This window comes from Gymnodraco acuticeps, unplaced genomic scaffold, assembly GCF_902827175.1.
Source record: "Gymnodraco acuticeps unplaced genomic scaffold, fGymAcu1.1, whole genome shotgun sequence".
NCBI classification, from domain to species: Eukaryota; Metazoa; Chordata; class Actinopteri; order Perciformes; family Bathydraconidae; genus Gymnodraco; species Gymnodraco acuticeps.
Genome location: NW_022989810.1, coordinates 685,193 through 699,863, shown reverse-complemented (window position 1 = coordinate 699,863; position 14,671 = coordinate 685,193). Strand labels below are relative to the sequence as shown.

The following is a 14,671-nucleotide window of genomic DNA, read 5'->3' as shown; positions in this document are numbered from 1 at the left end:
AATAGTTCACTACTATTTTACTTTAATACGCAGCTTAGTCAAATACTCAATTCTGATTTCAGAAGTATTTAAAAGCAGAAATAATTTGGTAAATTCAACGCCAGCTGTGGATGACAAACATTAGTTTTCTCCATCAGAAAACCGTATAGAATACATTTTGAATATTCATTTTGATATTTGTGGAAAACATCAAACTTTGGATATGTTGCCGTGGCCGCAGTTCGGACGTTGGTAGGCAATGCAACGGAAAACATTTTTCTAAGAGGGAGAAATAGGCGCATTCACACCGCAGTACTTTTCCCACAAAGGTTCATCAGAACTTAGTTCATGAGAACTCTTCACACCGGAATAAATCCCTGAGGGACGGATTAGACAAAAGGAAGCTGCTGACGTCACTTCTTCTTCTTCTGCTTTGGGTTTACTGGCAGGCCGCAAACAACTTCACGGTGTATACTGCCACCCAAAGTCCCCGGCCGGAAGTCCCCGGAGTTGGGGACTGGCTTCAGTAGAAGCTGCTGGGACTCCCAGCAGCTTCTACTGAAGCCTTCCTAGTAAATCGCCAGAACGCCGACACCTCCTCAACACTCCACCGCTCCCATGTTTTCTTTTGTGTTGCCATAAATTAGTCTCTCTGCGTTTGTGCGCTGGGCTAATGCTAATGCTAATAATGCTAATGCGAGGATAATAAAATGGCGGCTTCACAAAACGTTTTGGGAGTTTTACGGGGCGTGGTTTGCAATCCGCCCAGCCAATCAGACATAAGAACCTTTTTCTCCCACGAAAGTCCCTGCTCTCTGAAAAGGGGGTAAAAAGGTTCTCATGAACTAATTTTAGTTCCGGCTCTTTTTGGTGTGAACGCGACATTTCTGAACTATATCGGAACTAAAGTGGGAAAAGTACTGCGGTGTGAACGTGGCTAATATGATCACTTCGCGTCAGGATCCTAATCACCATTTTAATAACCACCTCGTTGCATCCCTTACATAAATCTCCTTAGAACAAATATATTTTTCTTCCATTACTGCCAATACCAACATTCCCAGCTAGATAAAGTATGAAATTAAAGCAAGACTCCAGGAAAGTCGAGTAGAGTCCGGTTGTAAGGTTAGTTATTATGTGTTTGGACGTAATTCTCTTACCTCTGAGTTTGTAGGAATCCTCAGTAGTGGACTGAATGGTAAACATGTATTGAAACTCATCAGCTGAGACCACCACGGCTCCTAAGAGAGGCATAGACCCTCTGGGCGGTCGCTGGCTCTTACTCAGTTCATTCAGATGATATTGGAGCTGACCAACCTCTGGATCCAGAACAAAATATCTGCAGGAGAGAGAAGTGAAAGAGAGATGAAGAGAGTTTTAAAAGAAAAAACAAGAGATGGAGAGCGGTGTGACAGAGAGAGAAGGGCTGGTTTGGGTGTTGGGGTTGGAGTCTCAGCTATTAAATCTACAAATATTTCACTAATTTCAACATGAAACAAATGTGGCTATTTAGGCTAACCGCTTTGGCTAGAAAGAGCTTTAGTTTTTGGTTGTTCTTAATAATTTGCCATTGGCTTAAAAAGCATGCGTTTGCCTTAGGTTACCAGTTAAATTCATCACTTTATCTGCAAGTTTATGCTTGTTGAATGAATTGTTTGAAAGAAAAATCTTGTTGGGTCCTACGGCATCAAGTATAGTTGACATTTACTTAGGTTAACGTATCTAGCTGAACCCAGGGAGGGACTGGGACTGAAAATCGTCCCTGAACTTCGACCCAGCCCAGCTCACAACAATTACGGCTAAATTGTGGCTGGATTCAAATGTTATGTTACCACTCTCAATGATCGCTCTTTAGCCAGAATTGGCCCAGCAGGATAGTTAGTAAACCACTCTGCATTGATATAAGAATGAATGTAGGTGATTCTTACAGTATCTGCTGCTCACAGCTGATTTATAATATAAAAAAGCTCCTTCACTTCATGAAATCCCTGCAGCATGTAAAAGCAGAAAGAATGATGAAGCCTCTGAGATGTGCCACACCAGCACAGATAACTTGATTAGATCTGCTGAAAGAAAGCTGCTGCTATATAACCACACCCAACTCTACACAGCCAGATGCCCCGGTTATAACTTCACATTCTGCAAGTAGTGTTTTTCCTTTTCCAAAATACTGTTTTTTCCTTTTCCAAAATACTGTTTTTTCCTTGGAAACATTGCGTTGTACCGATGCGCTCCGGCAGCTCTAACCATGTCTTAACAAAGTGCTCAAAAGTCACTATTTCTTAAGTGATGGTAGAAATAAAATACCTTTTGTTGTTGACCTAAGTGACTACAGGAGGTCCAAGAATAGCAAGCCACATGAATGGGAGCAAATGATTTCTTAATGCTCTTAATATTTTTTTATAATGGCTTGTTTTATGTTTACTTGATTCTCTTTTTAATGACTGTTTTTAAATGCCATTTTATAATGTGTTACCACTGCACTATTTCTTATCTCAAGGTTTTTCATTTTTGTGAAGCACTTTGAATTGCCTTGTGTTGAAAGGTGCTACTGTATATATAAATACACTGGCCTTGCCTTGAAAATGCAGCAGCAGTGCTTTAGATTTGCTTTACCCTAATCTGAAATTAGGGTATCAGCAAATATATCTTTACTTGGCAATCATGATATTTAAAGGAACAAACACATAATTATACATGTATGCCGCGATCAGTCGCACTTGACTAACAGCCGTACTGTGATTCTCCAGAACACAGATGGCCAGAGCGCCCCTGGCTGAACCTCATCGTGTCATTCACCCCCTTTTTGGCCTCTGTTTGTTCTCAGGCATGACAAACCATCACTTACATTTGAACCATTTTCCAATAAAGTAGCCTACCAATAAACTGAGCAACATCAAAAAATCTTCAAATCAGAACCAAGTTTATTAAGAAGTATGTTTATACTGTACAGACACACACATGGCTTGCACAGCATAAGGAGTCCCACATGGGGATGGAGGTGGGAGGGGCTACGTTCTTCCTGAGGTCTTTTACCATCTCTACAGAGTGTTTAACTCTAACTTAGTATTTCTTTCACAAGATCACCAAATGGTGAATCTCCCACCTGTGGACAGGCTGACCCTCACCAGAGGTCCAATGAGTTCAGTAAGGTAAGCAATTCTAAAACATTGGTGATCTCTTAACTTTCCATGTATTTGTCTGAGACTGTAAAGGGTAGGATTTTATAAAGTGCGTTTAGAGTCTTCCAGCCTCCAGTGCTTTCACACCGCATGTTAATTCTTACACTGACGGCAGCTGCCATACAAGGTGCGAAACTGCTCAACATCTAATCCAATTTTATCTCGTTCACACACTCTCAAACACCAATACTTTGGCACCTTTGGGGAGGGAAAAGATGCAAGAAAAAACACCTGGTATGCTATTACTTGTACAGACTTAAAGGTCACCTATTGTGCAAAATCCACTTTCTCATGTCTTTTATACATCAACTTGTGTCCCCCCTGTGTAAAGAGATTCTGAAAGTTTCAGGAAAAAATATTTGCTCACTTTTTATCCTGATCCATTTATATAAAAACTTGTCTGAAAATGAGCTGATCAGATTTGGGCCACTTTATGATGTCATAATGTTTTTTTGGCTTATGTCACCATTAGCCAATAACCAACCAAGGTAACAGAGTAATGATTTTTTGTAATATAAATTCTATATTATAGAACTATGGATATTAAAAATACGCAATAACCAATTATCTTTGAAAGAATATGTTGGCTACTTTATATATTTATGCTAATTTCCAGGTTCAAATGTGTGTTTTGGGCATGTTGTGCGACATGTTTACATGCTTTAATTATCAGAAATGTCTTTATTTTTCTTTTGGAATAGAAGAACCAATAGAAGCGCGAGTGATACATGGTGATGTCACTTTGTTTGGGAAATAAACAAAGGAGTCCAACGGAGCCGTTTTAGGCAGGGGGGGAGGGAGTGTGTGGGAGAGAAACTCCCTCTGGAGGGAACTTGGGGATTTTAGCCTTTGCAGAACATTTACATGCATAAAAACCTGTATAAAACACTACAGGAAAGGTTAAGACCTGAAAAATATAGCAGGTGCCCTTTAAATTCAGAGACACCGTGAGGGAGTGAGACACAAATTATTGTAACATCCTCTGCAGCGTGGTGGGGAGAAACAACATAAAAGCACATCCATTGAGAGTCAGTGTCATGCACTGGTTGTATTATTTTATCTCTCCCCTTTGAATGTCCTTCTTACACTGTCTCTGTTTTCCTCTATTTCCCACTTTCACCCTCTCAAACACACACACTATCATAACTGCTGTTAGAGCAGTATTGCTCAGTCAGCATTCTCCTCCAGTTATGAGCGAGAGGACAAATCTTATTCCATCTCTCACTGGAGCTCATATGCAAGCAACTGAGCGCTGAGTGATTTTACCCTTGAGTCTTTAACATGGTCATAAAGCAGTATCTCTCAGCACTGATAAGAACCACTGATGGAGGGAACAGCAGAAGCAGGAAGAAAGAAAGAAAGAGAAAGGGTGCTACAGGGAAAGAGAACCAAGTTTACTCGAAGACAAAGAAACCAAGCAATGAGAAGAAAGAGAACGCTATGAATAATTTAAATCTGTTTTCACACAGCAATCTGTTTCCTCTGCTCCACGCTGTCGTGTGATTGTGTGGAATGCAGTGGATCCAACTCAGACCTCCTTTCTTTTACACATGTAAATGATGAGCAAGCCATAAAGCAGTGTAGATCAATCACCTCCTGTCTACTTCCTGTTTGTGTAGCAGTTAGGGTGAGGCGTGCTACGTTAAACTGTCCGGCTTCAGATGCAACTGGGAACATGGCAGAGCATAAAGCATGTTAAGAATGCTGACACATGCATGGAGAATGCCCCTCAGTCCTCAAAATAAACCACAAAATTAAGAATGCACTTCAGAATGTCACATAGAATCCTTTTTCAGCCGACCGCCTGTGGCAAGTAAAAAAAATCACTGTGACATCTGTTTTATAATGAGACAACACAATGGTAAAGATGTGGTTTAGAGAATGATCACGGTACAAACCGTTAATGGACCCAGAACAGGTAGGAACCCACAACCCAAAGAGACACATAAGGGTCAAAATACAATAAGGCTTATTCCAAAAATAGGCAGCAGTCCAAACCCAGAGAGCCAAACAAAGCAATCAAAGTAAACCATGCAGTGAGAAGCGCTAAATAAATAATATAACATCAGCAAACAAAAGCAAAATCTGCAATATGCCAAAAATAGCCGGATGTCACTGAAGGAGATTTCAAGTATGCATCTGACCAGTCTACCTTGGCCTGCTTTGTCACACAATGAAAAGTGATAGCAAGGTCATCACAAAAGGTTGAAATTGCAGACAGTAACAAACTATAACACATATATTATTTCAATCAATTTCTTTCTCTGGATAATGTATAGAGTGGTGAAGAGTCCCAATTTTTTTTTTTTTACATTTTTCATTAGTTTTACCAAAATAACTTGGTTTAATTGTGTTTAAAATAACATTTCGAAATAAATAAATCCTTCGAATCTGCCTGTTCAGTTTCTGTTGGAATGTGAAGGGTTAAATGCCGTCTCTGTGAGTTATGTGAAGACGGGAGGGCTTGTTGGTCCCTCTCTACATTCACAGAGGGCCCGGGTTGCGTTCCGATAATCCAAAAATCAGCTCCTAAATTCTAACCCTATCTCCTATTCCTTGACCTCTGAGTGAAACGTCACGGGGTTAAGAGATAGTGGATAGGATAATTCAAAAGGATTTAGGAGAAGAGACCGCGGTACTTTAGAGAATCCGAATGCACTTTCACTATCCGACGTGTTTATGATGCGCCAGCGGACGTCATGAATGTGCGTCTGCTGCTGTGGGGAAACTATGGAAACTACAGTTTTCTATACAGCGGACTACAACATGGATGTTCAATAAGAACGAGGGACTACTGTAAACTCATCTAGAGACTCTGCACCGTGCTCTAATGCTGTTGCTTTATGCTTTATGAACGTGGACAACAGAGAAACATATTCTTCATGACCAAAGTTGGAATTGAAATAAAAAAGGAAAGTGAAACTTATGCTCGTCACCCTCTCCCTCCGGTCCACATTAATACAAATGATCCCAATACGTATGATTGTATGAACTATGAAAATATCTTAAAATCAATAAAAATGTATTTATTATAAACGTTAGTCCTTAACATCTATCACACTGTGTATCACCATTCAAACATCTTTTAAAAGTTGAACAAACCCCACACAGCTCAGTAAAGACTGTGAGATGTTGACTTTATTTGATCATTTCAGTAAAAACTAACGTTCATATTTCTCTTTTTGATTATAATACTGATGAACGTTCAGAAAAAAGCACTTTGGCAACTTACCACATACGTTTTAAAATGCTTAATAAGCACCGTAACTTTCATGATATAATTTCTCCGTCATAATCGGTTGTTTCCGTGAACGGCCGACTGTTGAGTGACGGCAAATGCTGCGGCTGCAATGCATTGTGGGGCAGCATTTTCTCCTCTCCTTTCGGTTAGGGAGGTCCAGTGGTTCCTAAGCTAAAGGAGGTTATAAAGGAAGTTTGAAACCTCCTTTCCTTTCATTTGGAGAATTGGAACGGCACTTATCATGGCTGCCAGTGACGTACTTCCGGGTCATTTCACTCCGTTAGGAAGGTTCCTCAGCTAAATGGACTATTGGAATGCAACCCGGCTATAGTAACTCAACGAGAGAGTAATGTCAAATGACAGTACAATTGACCAATCATATCTTCCCTCTAAATGGGTGAGCTTTATTATCGCGGACTTTATGACAAGTTCCGCCCGCTGTGAGGTCTATGCAAGTGGTGCAGTGACGCATCCTAAAACCCGGAAGTAAGCTGCGCTCGGATTCCCTCGACAGAAAGCAATGGGATTTCTCCATAGGGTTTTGGAAAATAGCTCAAAATAAGGTCTGTGGAAAACGAACCTGTTAGATAAATGCAAGTTTTGTTCAGCCGGATAATATCCACATGTCTACCCTACTTTTATCATTTTCGAATCATAAATCTAATCAATAGATTTATGATCGATATATTTATGATTAGCATAAGTTCGTTCATGATGGCTCATGTCAGTGATAGTGATGACATCGTTGCGAAATTATTAACCGAGTCATTTCCAAGATGGAGTTCCAATGATAAACTGGAGTGGCAAAGGATCAGCTGAATGACCCGCCGCGCCATCAAGTGCTTCATCCAAAAGGACAGGAGGATGGACTTTGTGTTTGAGTGATTTGATCATCAAAGGTAGGCCTAAGTCAATTACATTTGTAATTGTTACTTGGCTGTGGGTGCCCTGTCATGATAGGTGTTTATATAAATCATGTTGTTTTGTGTGGTAGAGGGTCTCTGTCATTGATGCATTTTGCATCCCGGGCCGCTGTTTTGATATTCCGCTGAAGTATACACCGTGACGTAATAACTCTTATTTTTTTTCGAGGGAAGTGGGGGGTCAGAGGGCCTAGGTATAAAAGTCACGGCTCGCCACTGAGTTAGGGATGTAGGCAACAGCTGTTTTCACCTTTGAAGAGAGTTGAGGAATAAACCAAATTCAAAACCTGATACACCTGTCAACTTGGTAGGATGGGGCAGAAGGCTTGTCATGAGAAACTTGTGGTGTAATCCTTTATGATTAAATAGTCATCCTCCTCAAAGTGGTGAAGCGAAAAACTAAATTGGCAGGATATGGCATCTTTGTAATGACATCAGACTAGCCATTAAAGGAAGGAAGTGAGGTCATTTGACGGACAAGAAAGCAGTTCTTATCCACGTTGTCTTCTGCAATCCAAGGAGGGTGAAATAGGAGCTGAATTAAATGCTTGGGCAGTGAGTGTATTGATCTCTCTCCAACCCTGACACCTCACTCATCTGTCAGCAAGGTGTCCAGCCAACCTTTAGATCATGTAGCTCTCGCTATCTCTTAAATCTATCAGAGGATCGGAGCGGCTACTAAAAGGTTTGAGAGAGGAGAAAGAGAGAACAGTTCATTTAGATCAGGGGTCGGCAACCCCTGGCACGTGTGCCACCACTGGCACGTGGGACCGTAACCAGTGGCACACTAGGAATACGTGTGTAAAATATTTTAAATTGTACTTTCGGATCCTGAACGAGACCACCGGCAGAGCGCGTCTCCCCCTGCAGAAGGAAGCCATGCACGCAACGCAGCGCAGAAGGATAACCCCGCTCTCTTGAACTCCAGTCGACTTTCTGCTGCTTTCCTCCATGGTGAAACGACCAGGGGTATAGCGCACTTCACACATTGCAGTACCCATAAGGAGCTGTACATACCGCAGTTTTTGCGTGTCTGTGTCTTTAGTTGAAAGCCCAGTGGCGATCTGCTCATCTGTCATCGAAAATAATATGCTACACAGGGGTGGACTGGCCAACTGTGTGTTCTGGAGAATCACAGTACGTCCGGCCGTCAGAGAACCGTGCCGGTCGCCAGCGGGCCGTTGACGACCGGTCTCGGTTCGCTGACGGCCGGCACCGCCCTTTATTTATTTAACTGTGTTTAAACGGCATCATGTTGCGCTGACAGGCGACAGAGGTCCACAGCTTCACCCCAAATTGCAGTGAGGCTCCCCCCGCCCTCTAGTTGACAGTTCACGAGCAATTTGAGGTGAAGTGTCTTGCCCAGGGACACAACGGCATGCTGACTGCAGTGGGACTCGAACTTGCTACCCCCTCATTCGAAGTCCAGCCACAGCCGCCCCTTATCTTGACTATCAGATCTCTACCAAAGCATTGTCTGGTTAAGGTGTTCTCTGTATTTTTCTGTTGCATTCTTAACCATTTCTCAAATGTTTTCCGTTCTTGAAAATTAACTGTTTGTACTCCAACTTTGTGTCACTTCGAATAAAAAAAAAAAGATGGTGATGGCCAAAAACCAAGATGGCAAATGTCAAAATGCCGAACTCGTGATCCAAAACGCCAGTCTAGTAACCAATGGGTGACGTAATATACAGTTGAATCTGAAATGCCCACTGGATGTCCGTCTGAGCTCTCCTCCCCATGGATCCTACTCATCAGCTCTCCAGCGTCTGGGCCGGCCTCCCAAGCAGCTCTACTTGTCCGTCTCAGTCCCCCTCAACCCCTTTACCCAGCCCCTGCTTCTATCTCCCTGACCATTCAGTTCCTTCATTTACCAGAACTTTCATTTTCCAAATGCACGCCAGATTTAGTTTCTTCCTTTAATGCTTACGTGTCCAACTTCAATAAACTGTGTTTCACTAACACATCTGTTACCAGGCATTCATCTAATGATCAACTACTCCTACTACTTCTCTGCTCATAAAAGTGAATCCCACATTGAATAGTTTCCAATAGTAATCATAGTAATTCTATCATATCCCAAATAAATTACTCTTAGATTAATCGGATTATTGTCTCAGACCTGTCAGCTGTTATCTAGTGCACAAAATGCCCCAATTTCTTCAATTAGGCCAGCATATCACTCCCAACAGAACATATTGAAATAGTGTTGTCTCCAGAGACTTTGGTGGAACCCCTCGCAGCAGCCGTTCACCAACACAACATTCGAATGGATTTCTTATTTTCATGACTTTCGCAGACTCCATCAAATGTACTTGTTTTGGTCTTTGATTGTATTTACCTTAATTCAAGTTTAGACAAGTAGAATCAGGCCTTTCACATGTTGTTTTGACTGGAAGTGTTTTTTTTATTTGGTTTCTCATTTATTTTGTGCAGGGGACACTTGTAGAAGAGATGTTTTGTAGTTTGGGATTCTTATAGTGTTTTCTCATGTTGTCTATTTTACCATGATTTTCTTGTGTCGCTTGGATTGTTTAATAATTGTTATTACCATTATTATTGTATTCATTTTTGTTGAAATGTCTGTTATTTTCAATGTTTTGTGAGGTCCCCCCTGGATGTCAACGTTACTTTAAAAACGTCACACAATAACAAAAAATGTAGTGCAGTTCAAAAATGTTATCCTCAAATTAGAATATGGAACATTTTAAATATATATTTGTTTTTGTCTCCCTTTTTTCTGTCCGGTCCCCTTTACTATTTTGTAAAGTATGTCCTTCTTGTCCTGTGTCTGTATATATATATTTCATCACTGACTATCTGTTTCCTATATAGTAGGAAGTTATTAAATGTTTTCTTTTTGCACATTTAAAAAAAGCACAGAAAGCAAAGAAGTGCTTTGGCTCTAGCAGTCAAACGGAAAGAGACTACATGATTAATCAAGGCAGAATGTCTTGGCTCAGTGAAAGCAGCTATAACTCTCTGGTGCATATTCTCTGTCAACCACCTTGTCACAACAACCAACAACAACTGCATCCCTGCTGACAGACTGAGAACAACAATAACGTCACAATCAGTGTGATGAAACTGTTTGTCTCAGTTTGCAGAGTGAAGGCTCAGATCAGGGTTTAATGAAGAAGGGAGATATTTATAACGTAATTGTAACACACACACAAACTGAGTCGAGTACAGCAGTGTGGGACAGAGAGGGACAGAGAGGGAGTTTGTGTGTGTGTGTGTGTGTGTGTGTGTGTGTGTGTGTGTGTGTGTGTGTGTGTGTGTGTGTGTGTGTGTGTGTGTGTGTGTGTGTGTGTGTGTGTGTGTGTGTGCGCGCGCGCACGCAGGGGGTTGGTATAAAGATACAGGAGTGGAGCAGAGGGCTTTCCTAATCTAGGATGACTCATTCAGTGTTTCTGGGACTTCCACCCCCTCGTCTCCTCTCACAGAGCCTCTCCACAGAGTGCAGCTGAATGAATCCTGAACAGTGCACAGAGCAGAGGAGTGAGTGGAAACATGATCTTATGGTGTTTTTCACAGATTTAGTGTGATGTGTCCCCAAATTGGCATGATGTAACTTAGATGAAATGAAAAATATAAAAATGGTTGTGGATCCTTGTGTATGTCTTTAATTGTACAGAGATTTTGATTGAGGGGTGCAGGGATCAACACAATATAATGGAGCGAAATAGATTGCTTTGTTAAAAAGGCTTGAAACAGGTTTAAGACTTTTATGTTGCAAAAATATATAGGGTTATCGGAATTATTGGGGATGTTTTCAGCTGGATTTTTATAAAAATTAAATGATAAACCTGATAAATTCAAGTTTAAGTAAAATCAAAACTTCTAATCATAATTTGAAACACCTTTATATTAGTCAAGTCGTGGTCATAACTACAGCAGATGTATTTGCTCTGACCCAATATGAATATTATAGGAATACGATTAAAACAACCATTCAAATCTCCAAATCCCCTAACAATAAAAACAAACATCACAAGTGGATGAATAAAAGCACACTACCTGCTCTGCCAGCCCTGGAGCGGGTTAGTGTATTTCCTCAGGACCCCCTCCAGGTGCCTCTTGGTGCGGGCTGTTTTAAGGGGCGAGGGGCCCGACCCTGCGCCGCTGTCCCTGGTCCCGGAGCCTGCTCGGTGCTCCACGGCAGCGGGGCTGTGCGGCTGTCCTCCCCGCTGCTCCTGCCTCCTGCAGGGGCTCCGAGCGGTACTCTGCTTCATGCTGAGGCTGGATCAGGACGCGTAAAGGCGCACAGGACTGAAATGTGAGGGTTTAATGCAGAACAATGCAGCGCTCTGGAAAGTGATGCAGCGATGAGAGAGTGAGGGAAACAAGTGGAGCTTTACTCCATCCTCTCACACTGTGACACACGGGAGGGATATTCCGACTCTTACACTGCGGAGCTCTCTCTCTCTCTCTCTCTCTCTCTCTGACGTTATTGCGTTTTTATTTTGGAAATCCCGGGTTGGTCACTCCCCCGAAAGCCCGGGATACTCCCCCTTCAGCCGGCCACTGGGAATCAATAATGCAGTAAAAGCCCAGATAACATTCCATGGGCTGTATTTATGTTGTTATTATTAGAAACGAGAATATTCCTAATAAACCTGCAGCCAAGGACCTTTGGACATGATGCTGAGCTGACATATTATCAGCCGTGCGTGCAGGGCTAACAGAGGATTTTTGCACATGTGGTGTCTTTTTAATAATGCATGAATGCAAACAGTCTTCAGAGTAAGCACCTGGAAATATAACACCCACACACACACATATATATATATGTATATATTTATATAAATATATACAATTTCAGAATCAAACAGAGCACTCTCATAATAACGTTTAGAGACTGTTCAGAGACTGAATATATCCTCTCCCCTCTGGTCGCTACAATGAGGACAATAAATTACGGGCCAAAAGTTTTATTTACAAGTATTAAAAGTAAGTAGAGGACACCAAACCAACTGAGACCTGTCTGTCCGCTGCATCTACGCACTGTACAACACACACACACACACACACACACACACACACACACACACACACACACACTGTACCACACACACGCACCTACAGCTCACAGCCTAACAGCCGTTGTGTATTTTATTATGTGAAGCACTAAATGGTTTTAGAAAGATATCGACTCTTTGTTTGTAGATATCTACTAAACTAAAGCAAATAAAGAGAGTAGGCCTTATACTGAGTGATATATATATATTATACACACTGCTCTGCTTTCTGCACGGACCTCACAGCTGTTCTCACTGTAAACGTCGCGATGAAAGCAGTTAATAAAATAATATCCAGGGGATGCATGCAGAGCTGTCATTGGCTGAGATAAGTCCAGCCGTGCCTCACGACTCTTTGCAACATCTCTGTTCCCGGAAATGCATCCACGAAGGAGCCGTGGAGGACCGTGGAGGACCCATCAGTGTATCCTCGGTTATAGCTCCTCCAGAGAGCCTCCTCGACGCTCGATCCTCGGTCCTCGAAGTGCATTTAGAGAAATGAGATGTCCTTCAACATGGCGCGCTGAAATTCATTTCTGGGTCACTACCGGAGGACCGAGGAGTGGGATTTGATTAAATGAGAAAGGGCCACTGTGTTGTGTGTGAGGTTTCTCAGGTTTCTAATCAGTCATATTAAAGGGATTTTTATTCTGTTATCTTTATCATAAAAACACGATATCTGCTGCATATGCATAATCCTTAAAGCCTTTGTTCATTCGGAATGATGTTATCTTTTATTAAGCAAGTATACCTGTTATGTAATCGAGAGACCACCGTTTACGTCAACAAACACGAAAACTACAACTTCTTCCAACGGACTCGTCTACGGCACATTCGATGACGTCATCAGTATAAGACGCGTGTTGTGCAGCTTGCATCGATAGCTTCCCCTCCACCCCCTCCATGGAAGTGCACGGTACCCCCAGTCCCTGTGAGTGGAGGACAGAGAGCCAACAGAGCGAACACCGACAGCTCCACACATTGCCTCCCCGCTCAGAGTCTCCATTCTCGGCTGCGGGAACTGGTAAACTGGGTGGAGGCGGAGCTTAGAGAGGGACAGCACTGTGGAGCTGTGAGAGGACAGGAGCTGGTTGTCACTTACTTTAAACACGTCACACAATAACGAATTACATGTCAAATATTGTCATCAGTAACCTAAACCAATTGATCACAATATAAAAGCGAACCTCAATATCGAATGCCATGCAAATACATACAACAGAAAATAAATAACACTAACAAGATTCAAGACTTCTATTGTCATTTGTACATAGCTACAGTGTAGATGTCAATGAAAATCTTAGTTCACAGGCTCCTCCAACAGTGCAACACAATTAAACAGATATAATAGCGCAAGTAAATACAAATAAAACAGAATAGAAATAATGCAAGAATAGTCTACAAGTAATTGGAATATGATAATAGATAATTCGTTTTTTTAAGTTGCAAACAGATGAATGTTATGGAAAAGTTCAGATGTTCAACAGTCTTATGGCCTGTGGAATTAAACTGTCTTCTGCTTAAGTGTGTTGTGTAATAATGGACTTGTGAAGCCAACCCACTTGCTGCCTTTATCCATATTCAGTTCACAAATGCTTTAATTACTTTGTGTAACTCGTACTTTTAAAATGCCTACAGTAGGTGTCAAGGCTCATGTAATGCTTGCACATTATATATGTCATTTATAATGCTGCAGTGACATATTTAGTGACGGATTGAACACAAAATGGCAATACTTCTACGCTCTTTAAAAGTGTTTGAGCAAAAGTAGAATATTATAACCTTCATCCAGGACTGCATAGTTTTAGCTAACACAGTTGTCCTCACTTGACCTCTGTATGGAGCATGACAACAGATAGTTTTATATACAAGCACCTAATATAGTGCCTTATCTACAGCAGACAAACCTCTAATTCAATTTTTTTAAAACACACTGAACTCCTGACTCTGCTTGGGTTGCAGGGGCTCAGCCATCGCCAGGATCATTGGAAGTCATGCCACATCACTGCGTTTTGCCAACACAGTGAAGATGTGGGTGTACGAAGAGAACATTAATGGCAGGAAGCTCAGAGACATCATCAACACGGAGCATGAAAACATCAAGTACCTTCCGGGATACAAACTGCGGGAGAATGTGGTGAGAGAAATGTTCTTTTAGCCATCACAAATGTACCACAGAGCTTTGAAGCTGTGTAGGTAACACTGTGCTTGTGGCTTCAAATGGAAACAGGTCATGAATATATTAAATATAGTTATTCAAATGTGAAAAATAAGGTTTGATGTGACTTGTGAACCAGATTCAGCCCAGTTTTAACCTCGATGTCA

At 41.6% G+C, this 14,671-nt stretch overlaps 2 protein-coding genes across 4 annotated transcripts in view; one reads left to right on the top strand and one right to left on the bottom strand.

The window, feature by feature from the left end:
• Positions 1-11,722, bottom strand: part of LOC117554069 (oxysterol-binding protein-related protein 10-like) — an 84,875-nt gene extending 73,153 nt beyond the window's left edge. For all 3 annotated transcript variants that reach the window (XM_034228298.1, XM_034228305.1, XM_034228313.1), the window contains exons 1-2: positions 11,346-11,722; positions 1,140-1,318 (exon numbers count right to left, since the gene is read on the bottom strand). In XM_034228298.1, coding sequence (XP_034084189.1) covers positions 1,140-1,318; positions 11,346-11,560 — 394 coding nt within the window. In that variant the 5' untranslated portion in view covers positions 11,561-11,722. The remainder of the gene's footprint in view (positions 1-1,139; positions 1,319-11,345) is intronic.
• Positions 3,074-14,671, top strand: part of LOC117554082 (glycerol-3-phosphate dehydrogenase 1-like protein) — a 47,441-nt gene continuing 35,843 nt past the window's right edge. Inside the window, 2 exon segments of the mRNA XM_034228323.1 lie at positions 3,074-3,131; positions 14,309-14,483. Coding sequence (XP_034084214.1) covers positions 3,118-3,131; positions 14,309-14,483 — 189 coding nt within the window. The 5' untranslated portion in view covers positions 3,074-3,117.